Source organism: Falco punctatus (genome assembly GCF_963210335.1).
Source record: "Falco punctatus genome assembly, chromosome: 7".
NCBI lineage: Eukaryota > Metazoa > Chordata > Aves > Falconiformes > Falconidae > Falco > Falco punctatus.
Genome location: NC_137587.1, coordinates 49,566,372 through 49,594,279, shown reverse-complemented (window position 1 = coordinate 49,594,279; position 27,908 = coordinate 49,566,372). Strand labels below are relative to the sequence as shown.

Below are 27,908 nucleotides of genomic sequence, written 5' to 3'. Positions count from 1 at the left end.
TCTCCATAACTATCCTCACTTCAAAGAGGTATGTTCAGGCTCTTGACTGTGGAGCTTCTTTCTGCCTTGCAGCTAGTAAGAGCTGACTACTTTTTGAAGCATCCTTAGCTCCATCTAGTGCAATATAGGTGTCTGTTTTAAAACCTCCCCGGCTCGATTCTTACAAGCCAGGGTCATTTTTTCTTATTAGTCTGGGATCTTACTAAACATACCTACAATATGCAATACAAAATGATGCAGATAATCCTTAAATTTATCAACAGTCCTGACAGTAGATTCTGTTAGCAGGCTTGCTACCGCATCTGGGAAATTTAACACCAGAGTCCCAGGAGGCCACTCAGGTTAAACCACATACCATACTAAGAATGAAAGTCTTAGCCCTAAGGGCCTATCATCTGACACCCATCCTTAGAAATTAACACAGAATTCCAAAAGTAATTTCTACACCAGTGTAACTCCTCTAAGAAACCTAAAACCCCACAAGATATGGCTCTCAACAGACTACATAACTTGGGAAAAGATAATTGTAGTTTGTGGGTTTGGGGGTATTTGAGAATATTATGTTGATGTCAGTTTGGCTGAGCATGTCTATTTTGCATGATAAAGCACTTAACTGGTAGAAATTCTGAACATTCCTGGCTACTACAAAGAGCCAGGCAACTGAAGCCACCAAAAGTAGCAGTGGTGGGTTCAAAAAAAGAGCAGACTAAGCATCTGAATAACCTAAGACACATTAATGCACAATTAACGTACAGCAGTTAAAGTATGGCTATTCATCCCCCACTGCTGAGAGGCATTAGATTCTTCCTTAATCGTATTCACAAGATGTTAACTTTCCACCAAGTTCAACCAACCAAATCTGTTGTGCTGTGTTTCTCTAGTATTGTTTCAAATAAGAATGAATAACACAACTAAGCCTCCAGCAAACCTTGAATACAGATCTCTTTAAGCAAAGCCACTTAAAACTGGTGCTTTCATACTAAATCTTATGCTTCTAACACAACAGGACTTCATTTGAACACTGGAATCTTAAACAGAAAACAAGACATGTTTATAGGGAGGATATACAGAGATTTATTTAATCAGGTTTACTATTTACAGTTGAGATCATTTTCACATACTACTTGGCTACTCTACATGGCTACATTGTTTCCAAGCCAATTTAAGATCTACAGTCTAACAGTTCACTCAACACAAAACCGCTCTTCATAGAAAAATGAAATATTTCATTATAGAACAGTAGTGCATACATCATACTCCTGAAAAGCCAGCTTGTATTTTAAACTACTGTTTGAAAGATTTGATCTCTCAAGGTCAAAACTGCAGTCACACGATGCTAAAATTTTGATTAGTTGTGGGTTGTTTGTTTGTTTGGTTTTTTGTTTTTTGTTTTTTTTTTTTTACAATTCTATATATATAAAGCGTACTGGACTTTTTTTAAAAAGTGACACTGGTGAGGGGCAAGATTGAAGTATTTTTTCCCCTCAAATTAAACACAGCTGGCTTCCTCTGTACAACTTTGGCCAAAAAAGTTCCATGTAGCGAAGGTTTAAGACATCCTCTCTCTATATGCAAGCATCAGTCAGTTAATGTTTAGAGGTAATCTACCAAAGTAGGCACAAGTCCTTTGACTTTCAGATCAACCAAATTACACTTGCAAATGGCTCTGAAATTGGAAGGTTTACTAGTATACTAAAACATTTAGATACATGAATAGCTGGCTAACACAGTGAAAGTCACACATATGGGTGTGTGTAAAGCTGAGTTGTTTTGCCCATCACCAGTGTACAGTACGGCTGTCTTTGACTGTGGAAGATGCGCTTTGACTAAGACTAGGGCAAGAGAACTATTGCAGTAGACCTGGCCCATTCATCTTCCACTTAAGTGAGTTAAGATTGAACCACGTGTTTGCATTCTCTTCTAGGCATAGGTTCCGCCAGTGATGAGAAGTTCGTAGGCAGGATCCCGACTCCTCCTACATAGTACTATACAGGCACACAACATGCCAAGAAGCTATGGAGAAAAAAAAAAAAAAAAAAAAAAAAGAAAACAAGCTGAGTACAAAGAAGGTACTTCAAGAGATTTAACCTCAGCACAGAAACTGTCAGCATGCTTTGCAAGACTAAATGCCCATAAGGTAAACAGCAACAAATGCACTGTCCTTGACAAACCTTCATTTCCTGCCACAAACAGCAAGGACAGCAAACTCTAGCCTTATTTTCTTGCAAAGTTGTCTTGGACATTTTTTTGGTCAGTCACTTGTCTTCTGCCTCAGTAATTCAGATAGAAGAAATTACTCTTTTTAAATGAAAGGTACAGAACTTTAGATACCATATCTGGTGCAAAAAGATCAAAGTGAAATTCAAATACATTATAAATGCATTACGCAAATAATGAGGAGCAAAACTTTGAGTTTTATGAAACTTTTTCACCCCTGAAATATTTTTCAAATGCTCAATCTCTTGTTAACATGTCATAAAAAAAGCTTAAGTCCAATGTGAATTTTTCACTTTTAGACATTTTTCTGCTGTTAAATTCACGATACCATGACTGTGCTGGCAAGTCTGCCAGGAATTTAGGGTATGATCACCCTGTATACACACATTCACAAGACTTAGATCAGATTAACGTAATCAAGGATGTAGGACACTTTTACACAAGTTGCACATTTATTGAGGGTAGAATAAGACTACCTACTAAAAAAAAGTCAGGTACAGTGTTGTGTTCTGTGGTCTACAGTAATTAGCAATAGCTTCTAGTAAAGTAAGACATTGTATTGATTTGGTCATATGCACAGAAGTTTATTCACAGACGGAAGTATTTCAAGAGGCTCCTGTCACAGCTCTGGATTATAAAGCATCACCCAGATGTTAAGTTAGTTTCATAAAACCCCAAAAACTCCCAAAACCCCAAAAAACCCTTGAACAGAAAGCGAACAAAATAAAATGGGTCAGACAACAACCAATTTTAAAGCCTCTTCATTCATACAGTAAAAACCCAGGGAAAACACAGTACTGGGACAACAGCAGAATTACTCACTTCTTTATTTAAAGTCTGATGCAAACATCAGATGTAAAGTTTTAAACCTAAATGATGGTACCTGTGACATAGTACATCAGTACATCAGAAAGACTGATGACAATGTTTTAAAAATCTCAAGTCTAAATAAGCAGTGATTGAAGAGGCATGATAAAATTCTACTATGAGCTTTTAATTTCCCAGAAAGGAACAAGCTGTAAAGATTAGTAATATTTTTTTGTCTGGAGCACATTATCTGGTTTAGATCTACAGCAGCAACCAGCTCAGGCTCAAAAAAAAAAAAAACCCCAAAACATGGAGATTGAGAGTAACCTAGACTACAGCACTCCAGCCTGTTGGTAAAAACTGCACCTCCCTTTATTTTCCATTGGTACCTGGGTGGTTCCACTTCATAGACTAACTCCCAATATATGTTATCATAGAACAGTTTGCGTTGGAAGGGACCTTTTAAAGGTCATCCAGTTAAACCTTCCTGCAATGCGCAATCTTCAACTAGATCAGGTGACTCAGGTTGTCATATTCATGTCAGAAGGAAAAAAAAAACAAAGTTACAAGAGAGAATGACTCTTCATGGACACAGTCCTTCTAACTGAGGAGGTATGTCATACCCACAATTTAAAAAACTCCTGAAGTTGGACTTGTGAGATAGAGAGTTTATAATAGGTGCCAGTGGCTACAAAACTCTGAAGAAGGCACACAGCCTGCAACAACAAAACCTTCAACTTTATCCCCCATTCAAGAGCATTCTGTAGATAAACATCTCCTTTAGGTTTTTTGCTCTAATTCATTCTAGCTATGTATGTCAAAAATTAGTTCCCATCACATTTCGTTATTCACTTGAAAATAAATCTTGTTCAATGACTCAAGACATTCAATATATATTATAGTTGTATAAAATCTTAAACAATCAGGTACTATAATAAAACCTCATGTAATCTTTTGAGTTACTATTTAAACCATTTATATCCTTTTTGAGGCCACTAAGCATACTCCTAGAATTCACCGTAAACACAACTCACTCATGTATATTATCTTTCTCTGCAGAATATTTATGTCATTTTAAAAAAATATGCTAGCACCTCTAAACCCTTTTCTAAGGCATTTAATTCCATTTCTTTTCAGTTGCTACTTAATAATGTGAAAAAAGTATATTTTAGAAGCCTGTGGTGAAGAAGTATCCATGCAAACCCCTCCTCAACTTTCAGGAAAGTTTAGGCATCTCCCAGTCAGGTTTGTTTAGTTTGGGGTTTTATTAGTTTTTTGAAATTTGCCTGTTAGCGTTAACTACATCCAATCCTTCATCAAACCAGTTTGCTTTTTTTATACAAAAAAGTCCACTGGCTGTACATACATGTGCCAAGCTTAGCATCCTGTAAGTTATCCCTAACTACAAAAGCTAGCTTTAAGAATGAACTCTGCAGCTAATCAAGCAGCACTTCTACTGCACTGCAATGCCTTTGCTCCCTTTAGTTTGCCTCCTATTTATTAGCTCCATGCTGTCACTGGTTGAGACAGGAAATTATTGCACACTGAAAGATCTCAACGGTAACTCAAAAATGAGAATACCAAAAATTACTTCTATGCAGAAAAGACTAAGTTTCCTCAAATTCCAAGCCTTGCAAAAATTCTCCCATCTTTTCATTTTAAAGAAAGTACTGAAGACTAAATTTGTTGACTGACAGCTATTAGAGGTAATGACCTTCAGACAGCCTTGCTGCCTAACAGATCAATGTTCAGTTCAGAATGGACTCTGCAGTGAGTATAGTCACAAGAAGGTAAAAAAAACCCATTACTCCTCTAAGTTCACAGGACACGACCTACGTTACAGGCTATCTGCTGAAGTTTACATTCTTACCTCCATTTCAATTACCCCACAGACTATTTTGCCAAGAATCAGGCTAAGTACATATTTGAATTCTGGATTACAAGTAAGAGGATGTGACAGCTTGCATCTTATGTTTCAGGACATAAACCAGTTTGAATACTCTTTACTAACAATTTGACTGAAACTAGTATAATTTTAAAACATGAATTTACAGCCACTTGAACTGTGGAACAAAGGTACAAGAATATCATCACCGATAGATTTAAATGTGATTACTACTTCAGGAATATTAGCACACAGAAGTTTCAAGGGTATTCCCAAAACCCCTGTATTCCAATTTTTATATTTTTATTCTTTATTCTATTCTTTTTTATTATTTTTAGTCTTTATTATTTTTCTAAACAGGCATCACATAGCTTATTTTAACTTCAAGCAAAAAGATTTGCTAGTGCTATAGTATAGCATTTTGAAAGAAATTTATCTGATGTTCCTATTTTCTTGACAAACTATTTAGACAGTATGTACTTTCTGCCAATAGCTTGATTACTGACACGTGGAGACAAATCAAAAAGCACCCACTGCAGAAGAGATATAACTAGCATATTTGTGCTTAGATCTGATGAGCCAGGAATAACAGAGGGATGCAAGCAGCCACATTTCCATTGCAAGCATGTGTCAGAAATTCTGGCCCAATTCCACAGAGGATTTAACCATGTTGCATTTTGGGGCAGACACATTAATCAACCCGCAAACTCCAAAACTAGGAATAATGTCTCTTCTTGGGATTCAGCTCACCCAGACTCTTAAGTTTTCTTCCCCACATAACAGATCTGCCACAGTAACCATGTTATGGCAAATACATTCATTTACATTACACAAATATACTTAAGTGTTCAAGCAGACTAAATACTGCTTTAACAGTTAAAAGTTGTAAGGTGTTTTTTTGTCATTCTTATTTCAGAAGGAAGTTCCAGAGCTGAAGTAACTGATTCTGAACAGTTCAACAATATTACTGTATACATGTTCTTGCAGCATTGCAATAGAAATTTAACCATATTTTCTCAAGACTGCTTGCAAAACATTATTTACCTTCAAACATACAATCCAGCTCCAAAGCTGATTTTGAAAACAACAGTGCCTCTACCACCTGACTCACAAGTACAATGTTTTCTGAATTCAAATACTATTAAGGGTACAAACTGAACAATGAAATTAGTTTAAGTCTCTTGGGATTTAGCACATATACTACATTTCTCAGCAGCCATAACATTGGAACAGCTGAAAATAATGTGATTAGTGTACCAAGTCTATCAAATCAATGAGCATTCAAAACGCCAATTTTACAGATATGTTTAGAAGACTGTCCTAGTTGGTTTAGGTTTTTTTGTTTGTTCATTGTTTTGAGGTTTTTCAGTTTGTGGGTGGTTTTTTCCCCCAAAGAAATCTGAATAAATACTGATACACATTTGTCTATTTATCTAGTTACATTTTTATGACCAAAATAACTAACAATTAAGGTTCATATGGTAGACAGCCTGTACTCAATTTTAAGTATGCAGGGTTTCCTGTTCAGAATTTTTTTTTTTTTGGCTGAAGGCCAGAAACCAAGAAATCTTCAACACACAATGGAAATCTCAGTTGAACAACAGCAGAGTATGCTATTAAAAACCCTGGTGTATCTCCTAGGTGGTCCTGACATCATTTGTACGCCATGAAGCACAGTTAAGCTGATGTACCTCTAAAATGAGCTATCTCTTTCGAAGTTGGAAATTATGCCAATTTTTCAAGTGTTGAATGCCAAAGAACATTCATGATACTTCATACTTAGTTTGCAAGAAAAAATTTACCATTTACATTCTAGTATGTAACCGCACATAGCACTGACTGTTCAGCTATCTTCAAATCTGAAAGAATATACACTCACAACGCACAGTTGAAAAGTTGTGTTAAAATGTTTAGATCCTTTTGACAGATGTTCATTTATCCCCCAATACAAGTAGGGACTAAAGCTGTCATCACCCTGTTTGTACCTGTAATAACCTGGACACCAGTTTAGAATTTGATTTGAGAAAAGAATATTCTCTTACCTGAATAGCAGCAAATGCTAGCGCTGCCCAGATGACATACATCATGATCTCCTGAAGCTTCTTTACAACCAGAGCCTCACACCCCTGAAACAAGTAGACTTCTAGTATATCCATCCGACAACCACATTTAGACATACACCAAAAAAAACTCAAAAGCAAACACAGAAAGATAATCCAAACACTAGAAAAAGTCATTACTTAGTACATCACAGATTTTTAAAAAAGCCAGTTTTCTTCCCTCTACAATCTATGTTTATTTCCTTTTAAAGTAAATACATCCAAGACTTCACACTCCCACCAAAGAGAAAATTAAATGATGATCAGCAAAAGCACATGGTTCATACTTCAGCCGTCTTACCTCAGAATAAAGGTCCATCGGGCGGGTCAAACTCCCAGTACAATTGCTGAGGGCTGCTTTGCAACAGCTAAGTGGCACACTGTTATTTTTAGTTTGTTTGAACCAGACAGTATTCTCCCAGTCTGAATAGTTATGGATCCCACAGCAGCGCAACTAAAAAGTCACAGGTAAAGAGCCAAAGTGTATCAGTCAAGAAGTGGGACAAGACAGCAATTCAACTGCAATACCAAGAACACAGTACAGTAAGATTATGTTCTACTGCATAAGTAGTACTAAATACTAGAATCCAAACACTGATTCATAGATTACAACTATGCAAAATGCATATCCCCATCAGTGTCATTAATTCTACTAATTTTAACAGAGTTAAGCTACTTATTGACCAAATCAGCTGTTTATCCTAGATTTCTTAGAATGAAGGAAGATACTGCTACACAAGTAGCAGAGCAACACGGCATCTGTTTTAAAGACAGAAAGGACTGAAAAGTTCCCATGTGCCTTGCTGCCTCACCTGCCTCTGTACATAGTCAATAGCACGACTGGCTGCATCAGGATTTGTGCCGTTGTATCCATTGTATACTTTCTGAATGCTGTGATCAACTTCATCCTCCACCTGTGAAGCATGAGGAAAGTATCTGCATTAGCACACCAACAGAAGTAATACAGGTTTAGGTAAAATTATTTCACTTCTAATTATAGCAATTCAGGAAACTAAGGTAACTGCCTATCATTTGACATCAGCATACTTCAATGGTACAGCTTCTTAAAATTCTAACGATTTTTGCAAAGATGTTGCTAGTTTGCAGCTAATGGACAAGAAAAACACAAGCAGCTATCTTCCGTAAGGGTTTAGACCACGTAGTTTTACACTGCATCTCAAAAGAAATTGCTTTTATTATGACATTGTGGCAGACACCCCATGAAGTTAAGGGCTCTAGTAAGAGCATACATTCACCTTTCCACTTTCTACTCCTTCTTCAAAGTTCCAAACCAAAATCAGTATAACTACCTGGGCTAACTTGCTCCCTTTGGGACCACAAGGATATGAGCAAGTCATACTACCTGTTCTTCCCATTCTGACTGGAACACAGGTAAGTTCTCAAAAATGAGGTCTTTTGGCTGACCATTCTACCCTACAGTGACCAAGCTCTCTGTTCAGTCCCCCCCACATTTCCTGAGAAACTGATGGCACTACATTGCACATAGCAACAGTTACTAGAATAGCTCCTAAAGCTACTGCAGATGAGTCAAGCTGCTAAAGATGCTGTCAGGATGTGTTAGAAATGGATGTCGCCCAAGAATCATCACTTTTCCCTCCCAAAAAGGGTCTTATAATACCTGTTTTGGAGGAAATCTTACTATAACCTTTTAAATAATATGTTTTCTTGTAAACTGTTACTTCAATGCACAGAAAGTTTTGTGTAGCTAAAGATTTGTTCAGTAATACGACTAACTCTGAATTGAAATTTTTTATCACATGCAACAAGAATTATGTCCAAGGATTGTAGTCTCAGGGCTGAGAATTAACTAAGCCTGCATATTCTTCGGATTTGCAAGGTCTTGTCAACACATCATTCCTGAAATGCTTTAACAGAAGAATTTCTGCAGCAATAGCACAAGCTTCATCACCACACACACACCCCAAAAATACTGGTTATCTTTACAACTAAATCTGTATCAAGATAGTTACGAATAAAAGTCATTTACCATGCACAGGCATCTTGCTTCAGACCAGCTTAAAATCAACTGATTATTTCACCCATGTGATTTACACCTCTGATTCATATAACAAAACAGCTGTTCAATTTGTCATACAGTTTTTTAAATCATTTACTTCAGTGCTTGCTTGTGCATCATTTGGCTTACGGTTCAATCAGGGCAACATTTCATATGAAAGCCATGCAAATTGCATACAGTGCAAAGAGAAATCACTAGCTCTAGCTAACTGGCAGGTTTTATGAAAAATAAGAGTGAACTACTCTACCAAAAGCAAAAAATGCCAGTAAGAACTCAACCAACTGACAGCCCGTTTAATCCCTACTGCTGCTTACAAAAAGCCTTACTTTATGGTAAGGACCAATGTCAGCAGATTCTGCAGCAGACCAGTCTATCACAGTGTGATCCAGGCATGCTTCACATTGTATTGAAGGAGTAAGAGTGTGAATTGGATCTACACACACAGGTTTTCAGAGACACATTTGAAAATCAAGATACAATGGCTGATCTTCAAATCACTTAACTTATAAGTTAACTTATAACAATGCCACTTTCTTGAGACATACTAAGTCTCACTTGGTACCAACAGTTTTGATGAACAACTGCCATGACTTCAATCTTGCCTTTTGTCTGTAAAGTTTTGGAAGTCTGTACAGTCAAAGTAGTTCCAACATGACTCTGGTGCCTTTAAAAAAACAAACAAAAAAACCCCAAACCAACACAAAAAAATCCCACAGATCAATACATGCCATGTCAGAAACAGAACAAAAGTAACAAAGCACAGAGCCGTCTTATTTATCCAGGCAAATGTAATCAGAAACCTAAGCAGATTTCACCTCCTATTTCACTGGTAATAGTTTAAGTTGCTTCTGACACTCTTGTTGCACCTTGAAAACAATAGTTTAAGATGCTAAGTATTGCAGGGTAGGAGAAAATTGTCTTGTCATTTCAAAAGATTTAAGATTTAAATTTCAAATATTAACTCCCACAAATGCCTTAACATAAGACCAAAAAGAGACCACCTTCCCCCTTTCCCAAGCTCTGACTCTGCATTACCTATAGCTGTGAAATTGTATAGTAGCAAGACAAAAATGAGAGGCAACAGGAACCACAGCTGGGACCAATCCAATTTTCAAGTGTTTCAAGTGTGTAATTTCAGATGGGCTAGGGAAGAAAGATGTATGCATCTGCTTTTATCTGCTCTGAATGCTGTTCACTGAAAGAGCAGCAACCCACTTTAAGACTGGAACACAAAAGAGTAAGATGACCACAGCTTAGTCCTGATCAGATCCACAGTAGTTCCTGAATAACTATAGCACACTATGCCTTTGCAAGTCTTGGAGCAGAAGGCAACCATTCAAGTTAACAAGTAAGAACTCAACATCTCCCATTCTCCAGGAACTGTACTGCTTTCCTCAGTTGCTTCCAAGGTCTACTTAAGACTACAAGCTTCGGAGTCTCAAGTAATCTTAGCATGCTGCCAAGATATCAGAAATCAAGTGTAGACCATGACAGAAATATATCCTGAATTGAAGCATCATTGATAGAGCGTATTTGTTGAAGCAGCCTATTCTGTTATTAAGTCAGATTTATAATTCGTAGTTCAGGGTCCTCTTGCCAGCTGCTTACTCAAGGCAGTCTTCCTTTGTACACATAGCAAAAACTAGATTTTTACTTAACCGTTGTGTCACCGCGTCTTCCAGGATAGCAGGAAAAAGCAGGGAGATAATACTGAATTCTAAAACCTGTGCTGTTTATGTAAACATAGAAGTCCCAAGAAAGGTAAATGGTGTTGTAGTTCAGCTTGCTATTAAGATATCACTGGAGTGTTCTATACATGCTGCAATCATATTACACGTCACAGCTAAAAATGCCTCTTCTGCTAATTTCTTGGCAAAATTTAGATGCGGACATAACAAAAGGCAGTGACCTGCAAGTTAGGAATTTCTTTCCTTCAAGCTGCATTTTGGTATCACTGATACCATGTGATACATTTCTACTGCATATTATGCTGGTAGAAACACAACTGATGTCATTTTTCTGGTCCTCTTTCTTAACTTCCACTAAACAGTGTGAGAAGTCATAATTTCTTTAGCCATAAAACCTGTCAACCACCTGCAAAAAGCTAGACCATACACATAATAAAATTAAAAAGATTGAATGTGTTTGTTATGCAGCTAGTTTGTATACCAAAACACAAGACAAGATTTAAGTTACTGCACATCAAAACAATATGCTCTATGTTCAAGTACTGTGTAACCTAAACCCTTCACAAAGTCAAAGCATAAATAAATTAGACTACCATCTGGAAAACTGAAAGGTACCAAATACCATGAGACTCCTCTCTGCTGTTCAACTGTTAATGATATTTCTAGACAAGACTTTCCGCTTTATTTAAAAGATAGAACATCAGTATTCTAAGATACTGACATCTAAAATTAATCCACTTTGATGTTCGGTTTTATTTCCTTAACAAATATCCATTAACAGTTCTACAGAATCAAATACAGTAATAATTACACCACTGTATTTTTGTCACAGTTCACAACAAAACATTTACTGAAATTAAGAAGTTATTACCTTTGCTCTGTAAATGTATCCAAGAACCACCACCACCACTTCGGTGATGAAAACCAAGAGCAGGATGATCACAAACTGTAAAATACAATCAAGAGTGTGCAAACAGTTTTACCCATTTACTTTCTGAAAGTCTCCAAATAGAGTCAGCTATTTAGAACAATTTTTCAGGCAAGGTTTTGATTTATGAGATAACTTAAAGCAGGCAATTAAGTTGACCAAATGAGCCCAGAATTAACTTCATTCAAGAAACTTTAGTGTTCATAGCTTCACCAATTAATAAGAAGCTGCCCAGCCAAGCAAGGGCTGATCATTAGGACTGCCAATACCATACTGGAGTGCTTTAACTGTTTCTTTCAATCTTCTTTCTGTTAGATGAATAGGAATGTCACATCAAAGAAGCTACCCAGGCTGTTATTAAAGAGTAGCAGATACACTAAGGTAATGTTTCTTCACATTAGGCTCTATAACAACTGACAGAAACAGCAAGCTATCTGTATGTCTTGGTATATTTAAGAGCACTTTTAAAGTTAACTGTTAAAAGTCTACACATCATCCAACAAAAAAAACCCACAAACAAAATGAAACAAAAAACCCACCAAGAAAAGCCCAACGGGGACAGTTTAAATACTGGTCTGTCTTCTCTCTTACCTAATTCTCAAGGTGAAATTACAGTTAAAATACTTGGAAATACATGGCATAAAATACTGCAAGCAAAATGTCCAAATTAAGCCATGAAGAAAAATATTTAGGCATCGAAACCACCCTCAGCTAGCCTCAGTGCAAGATACTTAAAACCAAGGAGGCTCCTGGATCACCTTTCCCTCTGTCCTATTTCAGCTTTTCAACCAGAACAAAGTGAGATTTAAAAATTGTTATGACTTAATCATACAGTTTTACATCTTTTAAATGAGATGACCGCAGTTCTCAAAAAGGTAAAACTGAGGAGCCCTCTGCTGCCAGAAATGGCTAATTTAACAGCATTATTTGGAACAGAAAATTGATATGTTAATAACAAAATAGAAGGGGAAAACATATCAAGCCATAAAATAAGATGAGAACAAATTTAAAATACTTTAGAAGTCTATTAAAAGGGAAGGTAGCCAAATATACAACAGCCAAACACTATGACATAAGAACTCTGCAACTTACCGTAGCAAGTCCACAGCGACTTTCTCTAATTGTGGCACAGCACCCAATAAGTCCAATAATAAAAAGAAGTGTTCCCACAGCTATAATAATAACTGCTGGAATTAGTGTGTAGACGTCTTCGAAGAAATGATCATAGTCATCATATGTGATGAACACATAGGCTCCCACGTAGCACAGTATGCCTGCTGCTGCCTACAATAGACAGACACATTAGCATGGTAAGTTTCTTTGAACCCCAAACCCTCCTTTCAGCAAGGGTACTTTGCAACAATTATTTTATCAAACACCATAGTCTTCCTCAGACATTAGATTTTATTTACATTTTAACATCTTTATTAGACTATAGCATATATTTATTAGGAACATCTCAAGTGGGGCTAGCCAGTAGTTTTTAACTACACAATCTAGGCAGATTTAGTTTTGACTACACTACGGAAGCCTTCTGAGGCACATCATCAAGAAATGAGGGTAACCATGCTATGACAACAAAATCTCACTCCCTGTTCTCGAATAATTCCTTCCCATGCTGTGAACTAAACCTTCTGCATAGTCTGATATTCACAGAGTGTCTCATACTTTTGAGAACAGGATTGCAGCCCATCTGAACAGCAAATGATTTGTTACTCAACAGCTTTTCAGAGCATGTATGCAGTTCTTTTATCTGCCATTGTTACCCTCTACTTATTCTTCCATTTTGCTGATTACCACCTACGATTTAATGTTAGAACAGAATACATGCACACATTGCAAACTAACTTCTGCTAGGGAAAAATTAACTGCTAGAAACAACCTTTCTGAAGTGTTCACAGCACTGGAAAATGTGATTCTAACCAACAGATCACGCAGGAACAAATACAAACCACTAATTATTAAAAGACAGAAGCAAATACCTAAAGACATATAACACAACTTTTAAAAGACATATTCTCAGAAGGATCATTGTACAAACTGGTCTTGATTAAACAATCACTTAAAGTTACCACAAATAAGACCTATAGGATGGATCTGCCACTATCTACATTTAAAACACTTCAGACAAAGCACTTGCATCAATCTGATATATCTTACCTCCCTTACAGTTACAGAAATCTCAACACATCAATACCTTCATTAAGCTGAGCAGACCTAGTGAAGGACAATTGTTGCTTGACAAGCCAGCTAACATACATTTATTTCAAAACAAAAGGACCTTACCAATTTTTGCTTTATAAACATCTTTAATAACTGTCTTCACCTGCAGAATGAAAAAGTTCTGCTATATATTAACATGAAGCATTTATGTTCAACTGACTTGCAATGATGGACAAAATTTGAGTATTTCATGACACTTTTATGGCGTCCCAATGCAAGGCTAAGCTAAAACAATCTGCTCAGAGGATGCAAAGCTAAGCTATGATCTGAAGAACTTCACTGTATCTAGTAGTTATCCCCATCACAATCCAATGCATACCCCAGACACAAGAGTTCACTTAACTGGAATATTACACACTTCAGCTCTGATTTGAGGAAAAAATGTTGCAAGCTGCCTCCCGCCCTCCCTTCCCACCCAGTGGTGCTGTGAAAGTGAGGGCAGACAGACACACATATAGCTAGTAGCTATACTACTACAAGACTGGGTCATGCTATTGTAGAATCAAAGAACCAATAATTCAGGCCAGGAAGGACCTCAGGAGATCATTTAGTCCAATTCCCTGCTGAAAGCAGAGTCAACAACAAATTCAGACCAGGTTGCTCAAGGCTTTGTCCAAGGTCTTGAAAATCTAAGGATGGTGATTCCACAGCCTCCCTGGGCAACCTGTTCAGCGTGGCAGAGAACAAGACGTAAGAGGACGGGTACCTAGTATTTCAGCACTGTTTGCTACTATGTACTAGATGTACTGCAATATTACTGCAACTACTTCTTATAAAACAATACTGCATAAACACTACTAGAATACTACTCTACACACGGCATATCCCCTACAGCACCTCTGTTATAGAAACACTATGTCAAAGAAAAAGGTATCGAGAACCAGCTCTGAAGTATCAGTAGTTCTCTGTGGATATGAGCAATATATTTCACCTCTCTGCCTCTTTGTAAGTGCGTACTCTGCAGGAATCTTAGAAGTATAGAGGAGGCTCACATTCATCCACTAAAAGGTGCTACATAGATACGGTGGTAGCAAAACTGAAAATTCAGTAACAGTCAAAGACCAACAGCAAGGCATCTTTCCCAGACAAGATGATCTGAACTGAACAACCTACTACAAAATCACCCCTTTGCACAGAAGATGTTGAAATGCTAATCCAATTATACAAATCCTGCCAGGTTAGGTACAACATGGCAAAATGTGGATATAGGACATACAATTTCTATATATAAAGCAAAGATTCAAAGTACTGTCACTGAACAATGGAATTACATTAACTGTTGCCTAGCAATGAAGCCTGCGAATGACAGGCCAGTGAGGTAATCTCCAATTTCTAAGAACTAAAATGTTTGTTAGAAATATGGTATATTGCAAGGTGGCAGATGAAAACGCACAGCTGTGGCCAGCACCAGGCACAGAAAACAGCACAAAACTGAAATCAGAGCCATTTGTGAACCCCTTTGTCCTCTGTTGTATGAAATTTAAGTGCCTTTCTTCTTTTCTAAGAAAAATCTGGTTCCTAAACTGCATGAGCATATTTATTTAAAGAATGTATTTGACACACAAAAAGTTGAACTTTAAAAAGCCCCAACAAACTGTCTACAGGTGTTAGCTTTCCTTCCCTACGTCAAGAAGCATACAGTTTTAAGACACTTCACCCTTCCAGCATTATGCCAGATGAGTCTGACAAGTACAGAGGTTAAACACTGTCTCAAAGCAAAGTCACACTCCGTCCTTGTTAAAAACCCTAATATTTTGTAATTACTATTGGAAAGGCAGATTTTTCTTTAGACTTATTAAAGCAGCCTGATCTGAAGAAGTCTTCACTTTACTAAATCCTTTCCACACGTGGTACTTCAATGACTAATCAGCCACAGCAGCATTTAGCCTTAGGTTTTGCTTCTAAAGAATGTTGTAGAACCAGTGTTTCTGTGAAAGAGGCTACAGAATTTTGAGTACAGAAGCATGCATTCATATCTACGAACATTGCACTAGAATCATGAGGAAGCTGAATATAAAGACATTGGCTCTACTTGAGGTGACCATACCCTTACAAATTACTGCGCTCTCTTCCTCAAAATCTCTTCAGCTAGTAATCAGGGCGGGGGGGAAGAGTGCCTGCTGCATCTTTCACGGGTTAAAATTTACAAAGACCAAAACTCCTGTCCTGTGTAACTGTTTAACACTATTTTTTAAGAGGTACCATACCTAGTCTATCACACTGCAACACTACCCAGTTAGTTTACAGGAAAAAAGCTTCAAATGTCATCCCCTTTCATTTCACATCACAACCACGGGATGCTTAGTGTTTTCTTCAACCTGCTCAAAGCCCTAAATCAGGAAGGGGGAGGTCTCAAAAACAGCATTATAGCTGAGATTAGTAAAGTGATTTTGAAGCAATCCTTTTTGCTCATTTTGAATATTTTCTCATACTACATTCTGGTTTGCAGCACTGAATACTCTTAGCAGTGTATAACAGGACTCACTTTGTATGAAACTAAACCAGAAAATGGGTGCATTTACTGTGCTAACTGCCAACAGGTGGTTCTGTTGATAGGACCAGACTAGCCTCAGGTACTTCCTCCCTCCCCACAACTCAGTAATTTCAACACCCAGTCCCAGCACAACTGGGTTGTGTTCCGACTCCACAGTACCATGTCCTGTGTTGATGTGAGTCACCAATACTGTGACAACAGATAAAGACAAAGAGCTACTTTTACCTATACAAAGTATGCAATCTACCTTGATCAGCGCTGCACCAGTTAAATGCACATTTATTCCCTGTTGCAACCCAAGAATAAAGTTGAAAGAAAAAAAGGCAAAGCCAAACCCCCAAAACAGTAGCATGCACTTAAATAATTTCTTTCTTGATAAGGGAATCATCTAGAGAAACTGAAATCCGTATCACAAAACATAAGGATAATTAAATAATAATTCAAATCTCAATGATTATTATCCTGCAGAGTGAACAGTAGTCTGCAGAAGTCTCACTCGAGTCAAACTAAAAGGCTACCACACTTAGAATCATGCATTTCCTATCATTAAATGGAAGCCAAATATATGAACTGTGCACAGTTAAGTAAGTCTTTGATAAACAGAGCCTGAAGGAAGCATTCTTGAACTTAATCTGCTCAAGGCTCTGAATAGAGATGGCAGCAGCTCCTGAATCTGTGCCAGGTCACATGCATGCTCTATGGAGATGACTGGTTATTCAGCATTCACACATCCTTTTAGAGTTGTTTGTATCTAACTTGTAGGACTGAACCTGAAGTGGCACACTTATTTCACAATTAACCTTCAAGAAGAGTGACGAGAAAGTACAGTCAATGAAAACAGTTTGTTGCAAAAGGCTTGAACAATAAGACACCCTTTTCATCAGAGGAAAAGGTTAAAAATATATAGACCTCCTATGGCTCAGAAAAAGCTGGATATTATTGCTTTGGCGTGGGCCTCTAAGGAGTTATTAAAAGACAAACAAGCATGCAAAAAACTGGAGGGAAAACTGGAAGATCTAATGATACATGCCATGATAAACACTACTCAAAACATTATAGGAAAGCATATTAAAAATCAAGGTACTTACAGCAAGTAAACTTTTCCCTATCTTTGTGCTGGTATAATACATCCTTTTAATTAAGCCTACGCCTATTTCACAAAGTCAGCTTTCACCTTTCACATGCACTGAGGTATATAAGGCTACAGACTGTGTAGACGCACCCTGGAACAATTTCAACATTGGAGTTTTGTTTGTTTGAAGGTTGGGGGGTTTTGTTTGTTTCTCTAAGTAGGCTGCAAACACACACCAAGAACTGTTTTCATGTTTTCAGTAATGCTCATACATTGCAGCAGCCTGAAAGCTAAAATTCTGTCTAGCTAAGACAAGCAGTAAGTTGTTCACACTACTTGTTCTGTTGATCATTTATTTATCAACCCTGGACATTGCAGCTCAATTTACAAGCTAATGCTTCCTTATACTACCCTACTAATGTTGCTCCCAAACAGATCTGATTTTAATCCAAAGATTTTAAAGCTTCACAAAGCACTGTCCTTCACATCACTTTTGCCGTTTACCTTGCTATTGAATTTTCTTCACTTTGGGACCACAATAGAACCTACAAAAAAAGAGATTTTGAATTGGTTTTGGTACTCTTTCACTTAACTCGGCCAAAGAATAGTATTTGTCCCTTTAGAATCTGCATTTAGTCACAAGTTTTCTGAAAAACACAAAGTCTGTGAACAAGAGAAGTAAGGTAGCAGCAAAGTATCATGTTAGGAGAAAACACACCTTATGTCCAATTAAATAAGAAAAATATTTCACCGTTTTGGAAAGAACACCTACTTATAAACTCCTACTACTGCCAACTTGACCATTGCTGATCGGTAAATTTTGGTAGTAATACAGACACCACTCTAAAACCAATTACTGTTCATTCCACTAATAAAGCATCTTTCAAGACATACCTATGGTATATTTACACAGACTGCCTGCACAGACTTTGATAAAAAGCAGAAGAAAAACCCAGAAAAAAATCTTTTACACTAACAGTCCCTCACCTTTTCTGCCTGAATCCTGTCCCAGGACCACTCTCCCAACCTGTGCACTGCTCTCATGTTAAACTTCAGTGCATCTTTGTCCTGCCTGCCTTTCTAGTCTGACACAAACATGCTTTTTTAAAAAAAAAACAACAACCAACCACCAAACAAAAACTGTACACTTCAGGAGAGATTTTTGAGGGTCTACAGTTTTAATCAGTTTCATTCTTCACAACAGTCACTTTTCTCCATGCCTACCAATACCTGAACATTTCTTGCCCCTGTGTAAGGATGCTGATATTATGGTTTGCTACCCAGTTTCTGGGCTTCTTAGAATAGTATCTTCAAGTGGTTTTTTCCACACTACTTCTCCATTATTTGAATTATGCTGTATTCCACTAACATTTTTGGCTCTCTCCAACACTACTCATAGCCTGATTACTGTCAGAGAAAGTGTCTTCCTGATCTGCTGCTGCTTTAAGGGTTTTTTAAGCTTTCTGTCCTTCAAATTCTAGTTCCTCAGTTTTAACTTCAAAGGCCCTATAGGATATCTCTGCTGTTTACTTCTCTCACATTATTTTCAGCACTTTGCTACTCATCTCCCTCTCCACATGCCTTACATTATTTTTCTCTACTTGCCTGAATTGGTGCCCATCCACCTCTGAACTCAATATATTGTTTCCTGACACTTTGTTCTCATCAATAATAATTCAACTGGAACACTGAGCTTTAACTGTCTTCCAAAATCCTTTGGGACAAGAAAGCTAGCAATTCCATTCAACTTTGTAACACAGGTAGAAATACTTTAAAGGCTTATAAAACAAAGCCATGTAAAATTCAAGTATGCCAGACTGCTTTGTCTATAGCAGCCAAATTCAATTCCATAACACTATGCATTAAAAAAAAAAAAAAAAAAAACAAATTCAAATGCTTTTGCAGTTAAAGCAAAAGGCCGAGCTAGGATGCTTTTGCATTTGGCATTACATACTTTAAACATCACTAATTGCAAGAGGCAGTGCATCAGCAGACTGAGGGTTGGTTATTTTTTTCAACTAGAAGAGATTTTAACAATATAGTCATTCTTTTACACCTAGTCATCAGGCTTTTAACTTGACCTGGTGGTCCACTGTGTCCAGATTACTTGCCCCACACAAGAACAAGAATGATTACTCCATTCTACGAAGTAAAGTGGTATTTCAAATTCCACATATTACTCAGAGACACCACATTTAGCTTTGCAAGTCGTTTTTGCTTCTGTTAAGTATTAGCTCTACTTTTAAGCACAAGACCAGATGCAAAGGTCCTGAAAACAAATCTCAGGCAAAGACTTGAAACTCACCCTGTAAAGAAACGTAAGTGATACCACCAAATTGAAGCCTTACCAAAAATCAGGGCCTGGCCCATGTTTGCTACCTGAAAATTCATATGCAAACATTGTAAGAAAAAAAAAAATATCAGAGGCATGATAGTTTTAAATCCTTTTTTTTAAAAAAAAAAATTCTTTAATGCACAATTCCAAACCATTACACAACCCTGCAAACACATTCTTGACTATCGTAGCAGCAGAAGCACAAAACATTCAACTTTCATACCCAGCAGTGACTGCCCTTAAGATAAAAAAGGTTTCAGTCAAGTAATCCCTGATAGGTATCCTTTGGGATCACCTGTCAATTATAGTCTTTGATCACAAAAAAAACTTCAAGAAGTTTCTTCATTACCCAAGCTTCTAAAGTCCAGATCAGAAGCAATTCTCAAGCTCCCAATAAAACAGAAAAATAACTTTGCTTATTCCTGCATGTAGGAGAAAGCCAGCTCTACTTTTCTACCTTTTCTTTCTACTGCTAAATTTCAATTAATTTTTCCGTTGCTGCATTTTCTTTCTTCTCCTCTACCAGAAACCCCAAATACTCTACATAAACATTCATAGCTACTGCTTTTTATAAGGATAGCACAGATAGTTTCTCTAAGTTAATTTCTAATGCCGTGGTTATTGTACTAAGTGTGCGTAAGTTGTAAAGTGAGCACAGAACTGTAAGAAGCATTCTTGTTGTACAGAACTGAAGCCCTGAGACCTCTCCAGACAATCATACCAAAGAATGTTCTATAATAGCTTAGTCAAATTAATTATAAAATTAATGATTTCAAGACAGTTAAATAATTGCAAAAGCAACTTAAAAAGTTAGTTCATAAATACTGAATTCAAAGTATCAGAGAAGCAGGGCTCATTCCTTTTCTCAAGGAGGACAACACAGGTGAAGAAAGCCTCAAAGCAAGCACAGGGTATTAAGTACTGTTTTAGCAGAGCAGGCTGTCAAACCACATACATTCTTTGGGAATATAAACTAGACAGAGTCACTTTTGTAAGCAAGACTACAAGCATCTCTGAATATTTATCCTTCTATCCTATATACTAAATAAACATATGCCTGAAAACATTTCCCTAGCATTTGTGTCTTCATCTCATTTCTTCAAAGTGTTTTCAACTGAATTATGCAAGTCACCCACCCAATGAAGCCCTAAATTAAGAGTTCACAAAATAAACACATTTGACAGGAGTCTTTAGATATTTCTTTCAGGTAAATTTATTTCTTCCTCTTTCAAATCAGTGCAGACTTGTACTTTACCAAAAGTTTTGGGGATTATTTATTTTTTTTAAAACATCCTATTCTCAAATACTTTATGATCATCTTTTATTTGTGATCAGTCATACTCAACATCTCACCATCAAGAAAAAAACCAAGTATTTCTAATTATCAACTAGTGTTTAAAATTTTTAAGACTACAGATTAACATCCTCCTGTCACACCAGTCATTCTGATCCTTCCCCACTGAAAAAATACACATCCCAAATCTTCAGATTGATCATTAGGATTTCCACTCTACCAAAACTATTCCTTAGAATTCTGTACTGGAAGTTACATTTTTTTTAATTTCTAAGTTATATTATTCACAATTACTTCCTATGCAATACCTTTCCTTAAAATAATAAAAAAAAAACCTTAGCCATCATCTAAATAAAAATGAAGTCACTAGTTGACCAAATAGATATTGTGCAAACTTAAGACAAGATAAAGGTCAACTGAAGGATTGCTTTTCCTTTGCCATTTATCATATTTACTCCAATACTAAATCATAACAAGAAAACACTGAGAAACATATTAACCTGATCTGTATTCCTCTGATCTTTCTAAGGCAACTTTTAACTGATGCTTCTTATCAATGATTTTCTTTGTACAGTGCCTTTGAGCTTAAGCACTCTTTGCCAAATTATCAAAAATTCAAAACAAGCACTTCATGCAAGATCTATATCATGCTGCTCTTACTACTACTCATGACTCTTTTCCTGCAGTACTCCGTTTTAAGGTCAATTGTATGTCTACAGTAGATGTACTCAACGTTTGACATGTCTGCAAATCAACTCAGCTAAACTGTCAAAGTATCACACCAAAAACTTGGAAAGGTGTGTAAAGCACATCCAGCTTTCTATATAATAAACTAGCACCTGTCGTATTGTGAGGTGATGTAGTTTCTATACCCCATTGGGTTTTTTTAAATATAAAAATCCTGTAGTAATTATTAACATGTTAATATAAGAATTTAACAGGATATGAAAAACGTTTTCACAAGACTATACAAAAAACAAGATGACTTTTTTAGTGTCAACTGGGAAATTTAGTAGCTGGAAAATAAGTAGCACAAGAATTCAAGAGAAGATGAACTTGTAGAATCACTGTCAAACTGGATGGAGTTTGGGTTATTAGATGATGAATAAGTGGGTATGGGTCTGACCTGTCAGCGACCCTGATCTGCCTTTTTCAGAAGGCTTGAAAGGGAAAAAAAAAGTTACATCCTAGACTATACAGTGTAACAAAAACAAGCCTGCTTTTTCTTCAGCAGCGCAAGTGATAGTATTCTGAACATCTTGCATTCATAGGACAGCTACCAAAGCACCCTGAACATTCACACTCTCCGACAAATATGAAACCCCTGGCAAGGCAGGGGGGCAGGTGTCAGGGAACTAAGTTATAATTCACTTTGATCAGCTACTTTTGCAGAACTTCCAGTAGCAAACTATGCAGAAGCAACTCTATTACTACAAACGACCATGAAGATGATGACCATAATACAATAATAATACTAAGATTTATAGATTATAGCCTAGAGACACACTAAATTTATAAAAGCAATTAAAGCAGCTTTCACAGTTACTCGACCAACTATAAGAGGTTACCTATTGTCAAGTCTCAGTGGAGATCTGGATAATCTCATTACCAAAATCAGAATTACATATGAATGACAAGCAAAAGACTTCTGTAACATCACAAAAGCAATTACATTGTCAACTAGATGGGCACCAAATGTTAACACACAGTCAGCCCAGTCAACAAATGAAATATCCTAGATAAAGTGTTGGAATTCTTTTATCTCCTTTGACAAGCTATCAGCACAAGTTTGACTTCTTAGGCTGGAGATGGTTTACAGAATACAAGATTGGTGACATTTCAATTTGACATGAACTACATCCTATCTAAATACAATCAATCTGTCCATTCTAAATTAAGTCAAGTTTGTCTCAAAATGTCATTAAAAGTTGTAAAGCGGTAGATTCAGCATTAGACAAAATAACTTTGTACCCCCACTGTTTGAGCTAATAACTGCAAACTTCAACCTGCAATTACATTACTAAACACAGCAAATTACGAACAATATCTTTCAAAGATACACAATATGAAAACTACCACCAAGTTTTTATGGTGGGGAAGAAATTGCACACAGAATTTGTGTTCATTTATTCAAAACAGCACATAATTCATATCAGCAACTAAATAAAAATGTACTTCAAGATGCCATCAGGAATGCAACTCAACAACTGTGTTCAGTCAAAAACTTTATGACATAGCTGCTATTAAATAGCTTTTTAAATACCACTTGCAACTGTGCATGTAACAAAACGCCACACCCAACAAAGAACATTCTAAACAAATGGCTGTACTAAAAGGTTCATGTAACTACCACATACTTCAAAGACAAAGAATGGAGCCTATACACCTCAGTCAACATGGCAGACTCCTACTATGCCTCAACATTTACTGCTCATCTCTCTGAACAGCTGTATAGAGAAATGCTGATGAGACTGAACAGATACGCATTTACCCTGACCACGATTCATTTTTAGGCACCCATGAGAGGCATTCCTTCGCAAAAACTCAGACAAGAACATTTATCCTTTAACACTTTATAGATTTCACGTGGCTTTCAATATTAAATGATGTAGTTATATATAGCTACATTTGAAGGTTTTAATATCTTGTTACCCACTATTACTTTTTCAAAGCTGAAATCTCTGAACAGCTGGGACAACAGATCTTCTGTTCCTGGAGCTGGGATTAGAGGATGAGAAATGCAGTAGCTAAATGCAGAAAAGGAATTCTTAGAAGTGTACAGATAATCTTTAATTTTATTTCATTTATTTAAGAGTCATGCTGTTCTGACAGGCCACTTATTACAGTGAATATAATGCCAAGCTACAGCCTGTATGTCCATCCTGAGAAAGGTCATTTATAGGAAGCAACCTACTGTTCTACCAACCCCGGTAAGACCGTCAGCATAACTGTAGTTATGGGAGGTTTAAGCAACACATAAACACTAAGATGCAAGTGTGGCTACTGGAAAAAGTGAAACATAAAACTGGCTTTTTGACTGTTAAGTTTTGTATCTATCTATCTCCCAATTTTGTGTTAAAAAAACATGGAACAAAATGGTGCTCCATACTTACCACGAAGTATCTGGGACAGACGTCCTTAAACTCTCAGGCCAAAGCCTAGATGGCCATAAAAGCTCCACAAAATTTAAACTCACTAGGACCCGAAAATCTCAATAATGCATCTCAAGCTGAATTTATTTACACAAGCGTCTCTACCTCAAGATCTCTAATGCTCGTTAAAGCTTCATTGCCAGGTTACTGAGGCAACAGATTCAGCTTCACTCACCTCAGAATTTTTGGGGGGAACGTGGCGGGGTGTGTGTGTGTGTGTGAGAGAGCTGGGATGGAAAGGACTGCGCCCACCGCTAGAACACGGATCCCCGCGAAGGAACACAATACGCCTGTTAAACCGAACGCATTTAAATACGAACTGAGGCAGCGAGGCGGCGCGGGGGGACTCGCAGCTGCTGCCGTACGTGAGCGAGGACCAGAGAGCGGCGAGGCGGCCCGGCCCCGGCCCGCAGCGCTCTCAGGACCGGGCCTCACGCCAGAGCAGCCCCGCGCCCGGAGACCGTGACCCTCCCCAGCCGCCCCCAGGCTCACCCAGAAGATAAGGTTAAGGAAGACCAGGACGGTTTTGGAGGAGGTGATGCCGCACTGCCCCATCGCGCCTGCTGCAGCCGCCCCTCAGCCTCCGGCCGCGCGGCTCCGCTCGGCTCCCTCCGCTCCCCTCAGCCCTGCTCCGCCACCGGCCCCGCCACACGTGACCCCAAGGAGCCAAGGCGGCGGCGCGGGAAGCCTAAGATGGCGGCCGCCTGCGTCACGTGGCGGGAGGGGGCGGAGGAACCTAAGATGGCGAACCGCTCCCCCTTAAAGGAACCGCCGCATGCGGCGCAGAGGGGCGGTTGTGGAATGGTGCGAGCGATTTTCCTTCCCCTCCCTCAGGAGAGGGACGCTGTTCGTAAGCCTCGATGGCAGCTTAGGCTGGAGCGGTCAGCACTCCTCCTGCCCTCAGAGATTCCCCCGTAGCACAACCGGTGACATCTCTTAGTAGGCGTTTAGAGCATGAGGGAAAAAGAGACCCTGCTCAGTTGCTGCCTGAGGGCTGCTGGTGGCAGGACTCTGTGCCTTCAGGAGGTGTTGGGCAGGGGGCAAGAGCTGAGGTGAACCCACAAAGGAGCAGCTGCCCGTGAGGTATCTCTTCCAAAATAACAGCAATGAGGACCGCGCTGGCTGGGTTGCCTTGCTAACCTGCCACCAGCAAAGGGCATAAAGCTGCAAGGTGTTGGGCTGTGAGATCTCCGGGTGTGCTGGTGGATTTATAAAGAGAGATGGAACCTGGGTGCCAGTGACCACGTTACCTGTGCACCAGGGATGGCAGGCAGGGAGAGCAAATGTTTAATGAGGGGAACACCATGCATTTTGCAATCAGGACATTTGTCTAGTGGGAAGAAGTGATGCTTCCAGTGAAGTAAAAGAACATGCTCTTGTTGCACAACCCAACAAACTGTGAGGAAAGTACAAGTGTAATAATTGTCCGAATATTCTGGATGTATCCAAAGAGGGTGGGATGTGCCAGTGAAGAGCAAAGGAAAAGTAATTTAAGAAGTTATGAGAAGATGTGCATGGTTTCCACAAGCTGTGCTTTTGCTGAGACTGCGCGTGAGCTCTGGCAGTGAGGGCAAGGTAACACCCATCCAGTATTTGCTGCCATATTTATTGGTAAAGTTCTCTTTTGCAGGATCCAGCCCTCCTTTGTGAGGGCCTTGTTTGCCATCTCACTAGTCAAACCAAACCCCTCCCCCCTTCTGGCATCTTCCTTCTTCCTTCTTGATCTTTATCTTTTTCTCCTCTCTAATCCTCCACTTTTCCTAGAAATAAGTGTAATTCCTGAGCTGTGCTCCCCTGCTTGGTGAGTTCTCCCAATCGCTTGTCTTTGTTCCTTTTCTGCCAGGTTTACTTCTAAGGTGGGAACAAAACTAACCATGTTATTGAGGGCCTTAACATTTTAGGGATCAGTCTTGTAAAGGCAGACGAGTAACAATCAGTTATATATTGCACTGTTCTGTTTCCATGGTAGCAAAGTTATGGGTTTTTTCCTCCTGCAATTTTGGGAAGTTGTATCCAGAACCAGTTCCTGAATACCATGGAGATAGTAAGTCTTTTTTCAGATTTCAAGTCCTTATATGCTCTTGGATGAAACTTCCCAATCTTGCAAGTGTTATCAGACCATTTTCTGTCACTGAACATGAGTTTATATATCCAGAAGATATGCTCAAAGTTGGTTGCATTATTAATGTATCTTGCATTGAATTTATGGCATTTAGGGTGTGATAGTATCTTGTAATTTCTGCTTTTTAATGTGCTGTTTGTGCTTTAGGCATTACAAATGTGTGACATATGGTATTTTTAAAAATATATATAGATTATAGTATCAAAAATGCCATTAAGAGTTGATAGAAAAAAGGCTTTCTAAGAGGTTGATAGAAAAAGGATTAATGATGTTTAAAAACTCTTACAAAGATTTTAGTACAATAATGCTGTTCTGCAGTTTCAATATTGAATTTAACAAACATGTTCTGTATTTTCTCTGCTTTCACAACAATACATATTTTGTTACAGATTCATAGGAACGTGTTCAGTAAACACTCTTCAGTTTCTTTTTTGCATCTAGCTTTGATAACTGAGAATGACGAAAAGGATGCAAGAAAAGGCCAGGACTTCATGCTTGGAGAGGAGATGTGCTGCTGCGCGAGGGCCTGTGATAGGGTTGCAGCTTTATACATGCAGGGAACTAAAGGGGCTCATGGGGAGGATGGCAGGGGGCACCAGGGAGAGAGGAGGAATAGAGGGACTGCAGTCAGTCTTTAGAATTGGCAGAGGAGTTGTGTGGGCTGGACTCACATTGCCCGAGATGGCAACATCAAGCACCAGGAAAAAGATGCCGTGTTCGTCTAAGCATGGCTCCTGAAGAAAAGTAAAGATAACCGTGCCTGGCATTCTTCTTTGCAGTGCTGTCTCACTGCTGTCATGCGTAGAAGGCCGGCTGATAGTTGGTGCCAGCGTGTTGTCTTTGTCAGGGTTCTTGTCGGACTTGTGCAGTGAAATAACACTTGGTTCTTTGGAACACCCATGCAAATCTTACGGGTATCACCAGTCTCTGCAACTTCAAATCCACACTCTCTCTGCAATAAGGGTTTGGCCTGCGCTGGCATCTCATATTAAGCATGACATGCCAGTCAAGTGATATTTAGGGGAAAGATAGGATGAGTAGTAAGTTGCCATCAGAAACTGCCCCTCCTCACTACATGGGAACATAGGCAGGAAATTCTAGCTCACTGCCTGTGCAGGCAGAGGAGGAGGGACGGCGTGCTGAACTGAGGATAGGCAGTGCAGTTCCCAGGAGAGAGGGGAGCAAGGCGTGCTGGAAGCAGGTTGTAACAAGTAGTTTGAAAACCGGCTGCCATTTCAATAGCTGGCTTGACTGAATTGCACTGAACTGTCTCCAGCACAGCTTTGCTACTTAGATTTTTTCCATCTTTCTTGATGTGGACAGGTAGCTTGACTGCTGAGATGTGCTTTTGTCTTCAACACAGTTTAAGCCTCTCTGAAATTCTTCAAAGAATGTTTATTCAGCATTTCACAACCTACCTTGTGACTATCATCATAGCAATATTTTCAGAAATACGTACCAGAGATGTATACAAGGATGTCTCACATCTTTTGAGAAAGTGAGAGGATCAAAGAGTAAGGACAGATGTAGGGCAGGAGTGGCCCAAAGTTCTCA

At 38.4% G+C, this 27,908-nt stretch overlaps 1 protein-coding gene across 1 annotated transcript; it reads right to left on the bottom strand.

The window, feature by feature from the left end:
- Nucleotides 1–1,050: 1,050 nt before the first annotated feature.
- TSPAN3 (tetraspanin 3) lies at nucleotides 1,051–24,913 on the bottom strand. The gene is made up of 7 exons (XM_080396887.1): nucleotides 24,725–24,913; nucleotides 12,755–12,946; nucleotides 11,606–11,680; nucleotides 7,821–7,922; nucleotides 7,310–7,462; nucleotides 6,952–7,035; nucleotides 1,051–2,013 (listed from the first exon to the last, which is right to left on the bottom strand). The coding sequence occupies exons 1-7, from the start codon at nucleotides 24,785–24,787 to the stop codon at nucleotides 1,921–1,923; spliced, it is 762 nt and encodes a 253-aa protein (XP_080253013.1). The 5' UTR covers nucleotides 24,788–24,913; the 3' UTR covers nucleotides 1,051–1,920.
- Nucleotides 24,914–27,908: the final 2,995 nt, after the last annotated feature.